We start from the raw sequence: 13,585 nt of genomic DNA, 5'->3' as shown, positions 1-13,585 counted from the left end.
AATGCAAACTGGTGGAAGTAACAAACAAAAACGTAGGAGAACAAATCAACAGGTGCTTGCTAAATGCTGGCTCCACGAGGACTGAGAAGGGGAGGCCCCTCAGTCCGACGTCATGACGTCATCATGTTTCCCGCCGTTGGGACCGTCACGTGACCCATGTGATGACGTTATCGCGTTCGGTCTTAACCCTTTAGAGACCGCGCTATTTACATACAGCGAAAGAATACAGATTTAAAGGCAATTATATACATTTGTATAAGAGTTCCTTGGTGGCTCTGCCACAATATTACATTTGGTCCCCTCATCCAAATCATTGATATAGATTGTGAATAGCTGAGGCCTAAGCACTGATCCTTGTGGTAACCAGAAAATGACCTGTTTATTCCTACTTTCAGTTTTCTGTCCATTAACTAATCCTCAATCCATGCTAGTCTATCACCCCCAATCCAATTAGCCTTAATTTTGTTTAATAACCTCTTGTGTGACACCTTATCGAATGCCTTCTGAAAATCAAAATACACCACATCCACTGGTTCCCCCTTATCTATTCTACTAATTACAACCTCAAAAAACTCTAACAGATTTGTCAAACAAGATTTCCCTTTCATAAATCCGTGTTGACTCTGCCCAATCCTATTATTATTTTCTAAGTGCCCTGTTACCACATCCTTAATGATAGATTCTAGCATTTTCCCTACTATTGATGTCAGGCTAACTGGTCTGTAGTTCCCCATTTTCACTCTCCCTCCTTTCTTAAATAGTGGGGTTACATTTGCTACCTTCCAATCCGTGGGAACCGTTCTAGAAACTATGGAATTTTGAAAGATGACAACCAATGCATCCACTATCTCTATAGCCACCTATTTCAAAACCCTAGGATGTTGGCCAGTACTATTTCTTTACAAATACTAGTTTCTTTCAGTTCCTCATTCTCCCTAGGCCCTTGGTTCTCTACTATCTCAGGGAGGTTTTTTGCGTCTTCTTCTGTGAAGACAGACACAAAGTATTTGTTTAATTTCTCTGTCATTTCCTTATTCCCCATTATAATTTCTCCTGTCTCAGCCTGAAAGGGACCCACATTTACTTTCGCTAATCTTTTCCTTTTTACATAGCTATAGAAGCTTTTACAGTCTGTTTTTAGTTTCTCGCTAATTTACTCTCATATTCTATTTTCCCTTTCTTTATCAATTTCTTGGTCCTCCTTTGCTGAATTCTAAAATCCTCCCAATCCTCAGGCTTACTATTCTTTTTGGCAACATTATAAGCCTCTTCCTTTGATCTAATACTATCTTTAACTTCTCTTATTAGCCATGGTTGTACCACTTTTCCTGTGGGGTTTTTGTGTCTTAGAGGGATTTATATTTGTTGTAAATTATGTATTAATTCTTTAAATGCTAGCCATTGGTTGTCTACTGTCCTACCTTTGAATGTAGTTTCCCAAACTACCTTAGCTAACTCACCCTTCATATCTACATAGTTTGCTTTATTTAGATTTAAGACCCTAGTTTCTGATTTAACTAAATCACTTTCAAATGCAATATAAAATTCTATCATATTATGGTCACTCTTCCCTAAAGGCCCCTTTACTACAAGATTATTAATTAACCCTTTCTCATTGCACAATACTAGATCTAAAATAACCTGTTCCCATTTGGTTCCTCAACATACTGATCTAGAAAACTATCTTGTATATATCCCATGAATTTGTCCTCCACACTATTACTGCAAATTTGGTTTGCCCAGTCTATATGTAGATTAAAGTCCCCCATGATTACTGTATTACCCATGTTACATGCGTCTCTAATTTCCTGATTTATACTCTGCCCTACATTACAACTACTGTTTGTGGATCTATAAACAACTCCCACCAATGTTTCCTGCTGCTTGCTGTTTCTTAGCTCTACCCAAACTGATTCTACTTCTTGAATTTCGGAGCTAAGATCCTTTCTCTGTACTGTCTTTATCCCATCATTTATTATCAGGGCTACCCCTCCTCCTTTTCCATTTTGTCTATCTCTTCTAAAAGTTAAAGTTAAGTATCCTGGAATATTTAGTTCCCAACCTTGGCCACCTTACAATCACGTCTCCATAATGGCTATTAGATCAAACGTATTAATTTCTATCTGTGCTATTAATTAATTTATTTTGTTGTGAATGCTTCACGTATTCAGATATAGTGCCTTTAGCTTTGACTTATTTCTATTTTTCCCTGATGTCACCTTAGTCACTGATGCCTTATTACCTTTGTTACTCTGTCTGTCCCTTCCTGAACCACTTTGCTTATTTTTACCGAAAACTCTGCTCTGCCCTAGGGCCTTGACATTTCTATTGCTGCTTTTAAATGTACTTTCCTGTATCCTCCCACCCCCCTTCATTAGTTTAAAGCCCTGTCTACTGCCCTAGTTATTCGGTTCGCCAGGACACTGGTCCCAGCCTAGTTTAAGTGGAGCCCGTCCCAACGGAACAGCTCCTTCTTTCCCCAGTACTGATGCCAGTGCCCCATGAACTGAAACCCCTTCCTCCCACACCACTCTTTGAGCCACACATTTAATCCTCTAATCTGTTTTTCCTACGCCAATTTGTGCATGGCTCAGGTAACAATTTAGTGATTATTATCTTTGAGGTTCTGCTATTTAATTTGGATCCTAGTTCCTCCAACCCCCTCAGCAGAACCTCATTCCTTGTTCTACCTATGTCGTTGGTTCCTATGTGGACCATGACAACTGGATCCTTCGCCTCCCACTCCAAGTTCTTCTCCAGCCGCAAGGAGTTATCCTTAACCCTGGCACCAGGCAAACAACACAACCTTCGGAACTCCAGGTCATGGCTGCAGAGAAATATATCTATCCCCTGACTATTCTGTCGCCTACCACTACCACATTCCTTTTCACTCCCTCCACTTGAATGGCCTCCTGTACCATGGTGCCGTGGTCAGTTTGCCTATCCTCCCTGCAGTCCTTGTTCTCAGCCATACACATATGGGCATACAGGTACCATACACATATGGGCATAGAGGCACCATACACATACAAGCACCATACACATATGGGTCACTTTTGGACTGGGCAGAAGACAACCATCCTGCTGCCAGCCACATTACACTGACAGGACTCCAAACCATCTCTTGAAGTAAATCTTTGAGATATAGATGCCAATTTGACACTAGCCAGTTGGAGCTGATGCTTTTAGCCAGGAAGTGATTAAGGAAGTGGGACATAAGTAAAAGTGCTTGATCAAGAGATGGCTGATTGCTGTCTGCTACTTTCTGGGCTTCCCAAATGATGGAAATTGAAGGGAAGAAAACAACCTGAATGAAAAATACTGAGGAGAAGAAACAGGAATAATATTAATTGGTGTTAATAAAACGATGTTTTATTCTGTCAGGTGGAATTGAGCCAATTCTTCGGGGGTTACTGGCCAATCCGGCCAAACGACAGACGCAAAATCAGATGTTAGTGGATGAACTGCGCCAACATTTGTTTGAGTTGACGAGCCGCCTACCACTGGACCTGGCCTCATTAAATCTGCAACGCTCCCGGGATCATGGGCTCCCAGGTATTGGGAAATATGCACATGTGCCTGCACATGCGCACACTCTCATATACTGGCAATACACACACTCTCACACACACATATATATATATATATAATATATACATAGACACACACACATATAGACACACATATATGGACATACACTTATACACACACTGACATAGACAGACACTTATACACACACTGACATAGACAGACACTTATACACACACTGACATAGACAGACACTTATACACACACTGACATAGACAGACACACACACACACACATATAGACAGACACTTATACACACACTGACATAGACAGACACTTATACACACACACTCCCAACATACCTTGTACCCAATGCGCTTTGTTTGTGCTCATTGTAGAAGGCCACAGTAATGGGGAGCTGTGTATTTCCTATGAACTGAAATGTAATCTTTTTCCCTGAAGTACAAAGGATAGAGTTGTGCAGCATAAGCAGTCTACTTGTATACCACTGGGATATATGCTGGAGATAGTATGGGTTGCCCATCGCACACTCCTAACTATTTTGTAAAGTGGAAAAAGTACCATGATGACAGGCCATGGGAGAGATTTCTGTCTTCTAATTTGGTTTGCACTGCCTTAAGACCCACCTGAATCTCAATTGCTAAATGTACTCAATTTTCTGTTCTAAACTCATTTGCATAATTATTCCTAATTACTGATGCAAACTCAGGTTGGTCAAGGGATGACACCACTGGTAAGAGAGGGAACTTGTGTGTAGGTTAAATTTTAAGGACCAGACAATTAAAGGGGCGTGTCACAAGGAGAGCAAGAATTCTGAAAGCTTCTGGAGAACATTAATAGGCATCTCAACCTAGCAGTAACCTTTGCAAAGGGTGAAGGGGCCGGGGATTAAGGGAAATGGACCCCAGGTGCAGGCGTGAGAGTGTAGACAAGTGACGATGGAGCCGAGTACTTGGCCTCCTCCTTGATGGCTGCTGAAGTAGAGGTGTTGTTGCATGAGATGCTTGTGAGGAACAGTTTCCTCTGTCACTCTGTAGCACCATCCCATGGGTCAGCCCTGCAGCATGCCTGTAAGAAGGTCCAGCCACGTTTCAGCCTACAAATGACCGTTATTGTCCCTGCACATGTGTAAGTTCATGGTGTCCATGCAGCAGATGGCAGAGCTTGGCATTTTCCCTGCTGCTGATCCAGGCCCTGAGAAGACAAGCTACCACAGTCACTCCCAGGGCTCGCAGAACTGGCTGGTGCAGTCTTGGCAGGTGTAGCTAAACAGTTAACGCTGGCTCCTGATCACTCTGGCATTTCTGCTTTATGCTATAACATGTAAAGTATGACATGCGATGGTGATTGACATGCTTCTGACAAACCTTCCAGCTTTAGGGTTAGCCAGGCATTTGCATCCCATTGTGATGCCAACGGGAGTCTCCCGGTGCAAAGTCATTGGGAAGAGGAACCTCCACCAATGTCTGCCAAAGTGAGATGTTTTATGCTTCTCTGCAGATTTTGGGCGTGCGGGCTCTGGCCTCTCGGGCTGGCCTGACCTGCCTGGCATTCCTCTGCTTGTCCCCTTTTTCCTTTGAATGCCAGGTCGAAGGATTCCTGGTGGCAAACCCTCTGGTGCCAATAAAAGGAGTTCAGGGCAAAATAAATAAATAACTAAAAACTGGCACAAAGGCTAGTGAAAGCCTAAATACCAGTTGGAATAAAAACAACAAGAATGGTCTTTAATAGGCCTAAGGCGCTTATCTTTAAAGTCTGTGGCCCTTTGGGCAGGAGCTTTAGATGCCTGTCCCAGGCCTGACTGGAAAATAAAGTGAGGCCTAAAACCAGCAGGAATCAGGCGGAACCGATTTATGCTGGATTTCTTAACGTCTACTGTCCCAAATGTGCCTCAAAATTAGAGCAAAATTGTCCCCCATATCTTTCAAACTAACACCTGCAATTGTGTTTATTGTAAGGCATAAATTTTTACAGAAGCAAAATGGCATTGTTGGCAAACTTCTATAGAACTTAGAAAGGTCATCAGAGAAGAGAAGACAGCATTCTTGAATCTCTTACAGTCTTTGTCTTGAGAGTCTTGGCTTAAACAGTGCAGCAGCACGGGGCTCCTTGGAGTTCCACCACGCTGCTGTGATGTGGAATTATCAGTTGAAGGGCACGAACTTAAAAACAATGAGCATCTTGGCCCGTATTTTCCGATCGCGGAGGCCTGCGATCTGGAAAAACCTGCGCCCTTACCTGAGGGCTCCCGGGACGCACACGCTTCGGCTCCTGGGCCTCACCAAAGTTGAAGTGCGCAGGGCCCACGTATCCCAGGGGCGCAGGTAGTTCACAGCATCCCTGGGATCACGTGGGCCAAGGGGAGCCAATCACAGAAGGGAATCTCCCTTCATACATTTGACAGGAAGACCTGTCAAATATATGAATGGAAATCAATGAAAAAACATAGTAAATCTTTAAATACATTTTTTTTTAAATCACATTTTTAAAATGACTTGAAATTACAATAAACATAAATATTTTAAACAAAAATTTAATTTTTTGAAAAAGATAATTAAAGTTTTTTATGGGGCTAAAAATAAACTTACCTTTTTAAAAAATATTTTTAAATGATAAATCAGTGAAATTTAAAAAAAAAAAACTTTTTTCAACTCTTATCCTGGTAAAAGCAGGCCTTACGCCTGCTTTTACCAGGCGTAAGAATTGTAAGTGTTTTCTGTGGGCGGAGGGTCTCCAAAAAGCGGAACTATCCGCCCGCAGAGACCCTTCTCTGGGGCAGCTGGAGGAACAGTCAAGACCATTCTTGGCAGATCGGAAATGCCGGTTTTCAGCGTGTGCGCTGTGCATGCCTGAAACCGGCATTTCCGATGTCCCTACGGGTGGGTACACAGAGCGTACCCACCTGTAGGGATCGGAATATTTGGGCCCTTATATTTATTCATAACCTAAGAGGTCTCTAAGCACAGAATGTTAATCAAGCCAGATTCTAAGACACAGCGACAGGAGAAGTTGGCATCCATGTTATTGGCCTTTGACCCCTTGGGTGGATGATGGCAGGGCGTGTAGCACAAACTGTTCTGCCAGCTCCCTGACTTTCGTCGCTACTTCTGGCATTTTCTGTTGGAAGTGACAGCAATCTTATGCATATTGTAGATTAATGATGAGAAGACATCATATTTCCCACTTTAACAATACTGAGCGTCAGGAACACCATTGCGTTCCTGAGATCCAGTGTTGCTAAAGCACCAAAAGAGGGCTTTAACTATTAAAGGGCTGTCAGCTCTAATGCAATTGATCACAGAGTAACTAATTACACTAGGACAGCTTCACTTTAAAAAAAATCTGAGTGTCATTGTTGTGGGCATAAACCCCGTTCTAGTATCAGATGCCTTCATTGCCTTGTACACTCCCAAGTAATGGATTTTATCATCAGTTTGAGAGGTAAGATTCCCTCTTCAGTGTAATTCTTTTCCTCTTTCCTGAGGCTCCATGCCCACAACAAGCACTGCCCTTGGTCTAGGGTGTGCATTACCAGCTGACAAACCTCTGTCGGTTCTGCTTGGTAGTTAACCACTAGAACATTGATAGGCGTGACCTTGGGTGTGAAACCACCTGGCTGTCACACAGCAGCTTATATTGGTACGGATGAGGTGAGGTAGCCAATGGGTGCAGTCACTGTGCCCAAACCCAATTGTTTACTATTGCTGCTGCAGAGTGTTGGAGCTCAGACATCCTGCAACCGCTGTGTGATTTATTATTTAGTATTTTACCTCAATCACCAATATCTTAGTGGACATTTTGTCATGTGGTGCAGCTGTACAGACAAAGGAGGTGTCAGATCCCATCCCTGGTCTGTGCTGATTCAGTTGACCTCAGTTAATGGGGTGCTGGGCACACAACAACTGGTCCTTGGGCTACAGAGGGAAAATCAACTGAACTTCCTGTTTCTGACTGCGGTCCTGGTGGGAAGTACTTGTGTGGACATTAGGCTCTGTATGACTGAAATGCCCATCTGGCAGAGCTCACACTGGGGTGAGCTGCTTGAGGGCCCTGGCATGGGAGCAGGGATTGGGAGAGAAAACCTGGAGAGCAAAAAGCAAATTGCATTCCTTTTTTCCCTTCTCTCTAATCTGAACTCAGGTTACAATGCTTGGAGGAAGTTCTGTGGTCTTTCTGAGCCCAAGAGTGTGGGGGAGTTCAGTGCAGTCCTCAGAAATGCACGTCTGGCAAGGAAACTGTTCTGGCTGTACGGAACTCCAGACAACATTGAGCCATGGCTGGGGGGAGTGTCTGAGCCATCTGTGAAAGGTGGAAGATTGGGCCCACTGCTTGCCTGTTTGATAGGACAGCAGTTCAAAAACCTGAGAGATGGAGACAGGTAAGAGATAACTGTTACTTTATATACAATGAAAATCGATTTTTTTTAAAAATAAAACTTCGGGCACCTGACTCACTCATGCAGTGGAACGATGGCTCCCAGTCAGAGGGCTTAGGTTTGAATCCTAGAGCTTGAGTCTGAGTCCCAGCCTTGAGCAACATTGAAGCTCTCCTGCTGAAAGGGATGATTTTTGTCATTTTCTGGCTGAATTAAATTTAAAGCACTATGTGCAGGAGAAGGACTTACTGACTGACCATCCTGAGTACCTCCTTTTGGCTAATCTTGAGTTGTTATTGACAACAGCAATGACCTTGAGTGAGAAAGCACCTGGTCGTCACTTAGCAGCTTATATTGGTACAGGTGAGTTGAGGAAGCCAATGGGAAGAGCAGTGTTATTGCTGAAAAAACACAGCTGGGGAAAATAGAAGCAATTGCTTCAAGAAAATGACCAATTATTTCTGCTTCTCTCCTGAAAGCCCGCTGCTGTGGGACAGTTCCATAGGAGCTGGGTACCTCACCCGACTAACCTAATCGTGTGTCAATTTTGGCAGTGAGTGTGAGTAGGTCATTTGTCTTTGGACATCAAGCTGAGCCCAATCCTGTCCTCAACCGAAGTCTACACATGGTTACTTGCCAGCACGGGGTCACTGGATTGCGGTCAGGGGCAGAAACCCTGGCTAATTTTCCTCTCCGTAAAACAAGACTAGGTGAGGTTAAGGCCAGTTGTGCTGTCCTAACTACTGTCCTGACTGAGTCAGCAGAGACTGGGACCTCCTGCACTGTATGCCTCGATGCTACACAGCTGTGCGTATGGGATGATCTTCAATGGTGAACGAAACAACTTACAATAATTATAGACCATATGCCAGAAACTCCCTTTACAAATGTAAACAGGTTTCTGCTGTACTTGCGGTGAGGAAACCCCGGCAGAGTGGGAGCAGCTCCAAGGAATTTCCCTGTAACTTCCCATTGAGTACAACTGAGAGCAGTCTCACCACAGCTCACAGATCATAGAGTCCCAGAATTGCCTAACACTCTAAATCTAACATTGTACTATTCCTTTGTCCTTTAGATTCTGGTGGGAACACCAAGGGTTTTTTACTGCCAGCCAGCAGCAGGCTCTGAAGCAAGTCTCACTCTCCAGGTTAATCTGTGATAATACCAGGATTGAAGAACTCCCTCAGGATGCATTTAGTTTCAGGCCGTACCCAGAAGGATATGTCAACTGTGCTCAGATTCCACGGGTAGATCTAAGTGCCTGGAAAGAGGATGTGGAAGGTAAAGTATCCCCAGGGCAGATTCATGTTTCTTCTGGTCTATCAGCATAGTTCTTGTCCGAGCTAAAAGTAAGCTGAGCTGTTGATGTAAAACAGAAGTGTGAGAGAGGGTTTAGAGAAGTCTTTTTGGATACAGGAGTGTGAGAGAGCGGTTAGAGAACCTTCTCTAGATACTGTAAAAGGGGAAAAATCAACAGATCTGGTGGGGATAAAAGTTGATAGTTGGCTTGATGATCAAACAGAACAGAGCAATGAAGGTCTGTTCTTTACAAAATGCATTGTACTGTAATATGCAAATTGGGCATATGTGGGACCCCAATTGCAATTTTGATGGACAACTGGACATTGTGTAGGTTCTGCTGATTTTTACCAGGCAGCACAGTAGAAGAGGCACCAAAAAGCTAAGTTTAAAAATATTATCATAGTGTCAGGAGGAGCAGGCGTGTTCTCCTGAGGTCTACAAGAAGCTGGTGACACCCTGGGCTCCCCCCTCTCTGCAATTGTTCTCCCGCAGCACCCCCCCCCCCACCCCCCCCGGACCTAACTTCTGGCCAACCGGGTCGGTCTCTGGGTGGTCAGATATTGCGCCAACCTGGAGACTGTGAGCTGTAGCATTTGGCGCCTGCAGCTCACCAGTGGCATGGTAACGAGGCCCACTTTCAAAATGTAGCGGGGTGGGCGGCCGACGCTCTCCGCTGGCCAGCTGCCCGACAGTTAAAATCTACTCCCATGTGTTCCAACACACTGCAGCTTGTCCCACCCACCACTCCTTTTTAAATGAGATTTTAATCCTCTTTAACCTGCTGGTCTTGTGTTGTAGTGATGGAACTCATAGAATCATAGAAAGTTTACAGCACAGTAGGAGGCCATTCGGCCTATCCAGCCCGTGCCGGCTCTCTGCAAGAGCACTTCAGCTAGTCCCTCTCCCCTGCCCTTTCCCCGTAGCCCTGCAATTTATTTTCCTTCAGGTACTTATCTAATTTCCTTTTGAAAGCCACGATTGAATCTGCCTCCACCACCCTTTCAGGCAGTGCATTCCAGATCATAACCACTCGCTGCGTAAAAAAGTTTTTCCTCATGTCGCCTTTGGATCTTCTGCCAATCACCTTATATCTGTGTCCTCTGGCTCTTGACCCTTCCACCAATGGGAACAGTTTCTCTCTATCTACTCTGTCTAGACCCCTCATGATTTTGAACACCTCTATCAAATCTCCTCTCAATCTTCTCTGCTCTAAGGAGAACAACACCAGCCTTTCCAGTCTATCCAAGTAACTGAAGTCCCTCATCCCTGGGACCATTCTTGTAAATCTTTTCTGCACCCTCTCTTAAAGCCTTCACATCCTTCCGAAAGTGCGGTGCCCAGAATTGGACACAATACTCCAGTTGTGGCCAAACCAGTGTTTTATAAAGATTCATCATAACTTACTTGCTTTAGTTGATCTGTTCAGATGTTAGGCCTCAGCTGGAGTATTGCGACCAGTTCTGGGCGCCACACTTTAGGAAGGATGTCAAGGCCTTGGAGAGGGTGCAGAAGAGATTTTTTAGAATGGTACCAGGGATGTGGGGCTTCAGTTACACAGAGAGACTAGAGAAGCTGGGATTGTTCTCCTCAGAGCAGAGAAGGTAAGGAGAGATTTAATAGAGGTGTTCAAAGTTATGAACGGTTTTGTTAGTGTAATTAAGGAGAAACTGTGTCCAGCGGCAGAAGGGTCAGAAACCAAAGGATATAGATTTAAGGTAATTGGCAAAAGAGCCAGAGGTGAGATGTGGAGAATTTTTTTGATGGGGCAAGTTGTTGTGATCTGGAATACACTGCATGAAAGGGTGATGGAAGCAGATGTAGTAGTAACTTTCAAAAGGGAATTGGATAAATAAGAACATAAGAAATAGGAGCAGGAGTAGGCCAATTGGCCCCTCGAGCCTGCTCCGCCATTCAATAAGATCATGGCTGATCTGATCCTAACCGCCAATCTACTATCACAGAACCATCTCCTGAATCTAACAGAATTAGACACACGAAATAGGAGCAGGATCAGGCTACACGGCCCCTGGGCCCGCTCCGCTACCCACAGGGCCATGACCGATCCGAACCTAGACTCATGTCCAAATTCCTGCCCGCTCCCCGTAACCCTTAATTCCCTTTACTTCTAGGAAACTGTCTATTCCTGTTTTAAATTTATGTAATGATGTAGCTTCGACAGCTTTTTGGGGCAGCATATTCCATGGACCTACCACCCTCTGAGTGAAGTAGTTCCTCCTCATCTCAGTTTTGAAAGAGCAGCCCCTTATTATAAGACTATGCCCCCTAGTTCTAGTTTCGCCCATCATCGGGAACATCTTCCCCGCATCCACCTGATCCAACCCCTTCACAATCTTATATGTTTCAATAAGATCGCCTCTCATTCTTCTGAACTCCAATGAGTAGAGTCCCAATCTACTCAACCTCTCCTCATATGTCCATCCCCTCATCCCCGGGATTAACCGAGTGAACCTTCTTTGTACTGACTCGAGAGCAAGTATGTCCTTTCTTAAGTATGGACACCAATACTGTACGCAGTATTCCAGGTGCAGTCTCACCAATACCTTGTACAACTGAAGCAATACCTCCCTATTTTTATATTCTATCCCCCTAGCAATGAAAGCCAACATTCCATTGGCCTTCTTAATCACTTGCTGCACCTGCATACTAACCTTTTGAGTTTCGTGCACCAGGACCCCCAGATCCCTTTGTACTTCAGTACTTTCCAGTTTCTTGCCATTAAGATAATAACTTGCTCTACGATTTTTCCTGCCAAAGTGCATAACCTCACACTTTCCAGTATTGTATTCCATCTGCCAAATCTCTGCCCACTTACTTAGCCTGTCTATGTCCCCTTGCAGGTTTTTTATGTCCTCCTCACTCACTACTTTCCCTCCCATCTTAGTATCATCTGCAAACTTTGATATGTTACACTCGGTCCCCTCCTCCAAATCGTTAATATAGATTGTAAAGAGTTGGGGACCCAGCACTGACCCCTGCGGAACACCACTAGTTACTGATTGCCAGTCTGAGAATGAACCATTTATCCCAACTCTCTGCCTTCTGTTAGATAGCCAATCCTCTATCCATGCCAGAATATTACCCCCAATCCCGTGATTTTTTATCTTAAGCAATAATCTTTTGTGTGGCACCTTGCCAAATGCCTTTTGGAAGTCTAAATACACTACGTCCACTGGTTCCCCTTTATCCACCCTATACGTTACTTCCTCAAAGAACTCCAGCAAATTTGTCAAACATGACTTCCCCTTCATAAAACCATGCTGACTTTGTCCTATTAAATTATGATTATCCAAATGTCCTGTTACTGTCTCCTTAATAATGGACTCCAAAATTTTACCTACCACAGATGTTAGGCTAACCGGTCTATAGTTTCCAGCCTTCTGTCTACTGCCCTTTTTAAATAAGGGTGTTACATTAGCAGTTTTCCAGTCTGCCGGCACCTTTGCCGGGTCCAGGGAGTTTTGGAAAATTATTACCAATGCATCCACAATCCCTACCGCCACTTCCCTCAAGACCCTAGGATGTAAGCCATCAGGTCCAGGTGATTTATCCGCCTTGAGTCCCATTATTTTACCGAGTACCACTTCCTTAGTGATTTTGATCGTGTTTAGCTCCTCCCCCCCTTTAGCCCCCTGTTTGTCCAGTGTTGGGATATTCTTAGTGTCTTCTACTGTAAAGACTGATGTAAAATATTCATTCAGTGTTTTTGCCATCTCCATATTTCCCACCATTAATTTCCCGGTCTCATCCTCTAAGGGATCAACATTTACTTTAGCCACCCTTTTTCTTTTTATATAACTATAAAAACTCTTACTATCTGTTTTTATATTTTTTGCTTATTTACTTTCATAATCTATCTTCCCTTTCTTAATCAATCTTTTTGTTATTTTTTGTTGTCTTTTAAAGTTTTCCCAATCCTCTATCCTCCCACTAGATTTGGCTACCTTATATGCCCTTGTTTTTAGTCGAATACTATCCTTAATTTCTTTACTTAGCCACGGATGGCTGTCTTTTCTTTTACACCCTTTTCTTCTCAGTGGAATATATATTTTTTGGAAGTTGTAAAATAACTCCTTAAATGTACACCACTGATCATGTATCGTCTTACCCTTTAATCTATTTTCCCAATCCACTCTACTCAATTCCGCTCTCATACCTTCGTAGTCTCCTTTATTCAAGCTTAGCACGCTTGTTTGAGATCCAACCTTCTCACCCTCTAATTGAATATGGAATTCAACCATGTTATGGTCACTCATTCCAAGGGGATCCTTTACTAGGACATTTTTAATTAATCCTGTCTCGTTACACAGGACCAGATCTAAAGTTGCTTGCCCCCTGGTC

The 13,585-nt window shown here is 43.7% G+C and overlaps 1 protein-coding gene across 5 annotated transcripts in view; it reads left to right on the top strand.

The window, feature by feature from the left end:
* Nucleotides 1–13,585, top strand: part of LOC147102163 (myeloperoxidase-like) — a 91,011-nt gene that overhangs the window by 62,456 nt on the left and 14,970 nt on the right. For all 5 annotated transcript variants that reach the window (XM_085964430.1, XM_085964429.1, XM_085964432.1 and 2 more), the window contains 3 exons: nucleotides 3,385–3,555; nucleotides 7,690–7,927; nucleotides 9,000–9,205. In XM_085964430.1, coding sequence (XP_085820556.1) covers nucleotides 3,385–3,555; nucleotides 7,690–7,927; nucleotides 9,000–9,205 — 615 coding nt within the window. The remainder of the gene's footprint in view (nucleotides 1–3,384; nucleotides 3,556–7,689; nucleotides 7,928–8,999; nucleotides 9,206–13,585) is intronic.

This window comes from Somniosus microcephalus, chromosome 22, assembly GCF_052327205.1.
Source record: "Somniosus microcephalus isolate GS21.2 chromosome 22, FLI_Smic_1.0, whole genome shotgun sequence".
NCBI lineage: Eukaryota > Metazoa > Chordata > Chondrichthyes > Squaliformes > Somniosidae > Somniosus > Somniosus microcephalus.
This window is presented reverse-complemented; position numbering and strand designations above follow the sequence as displayed.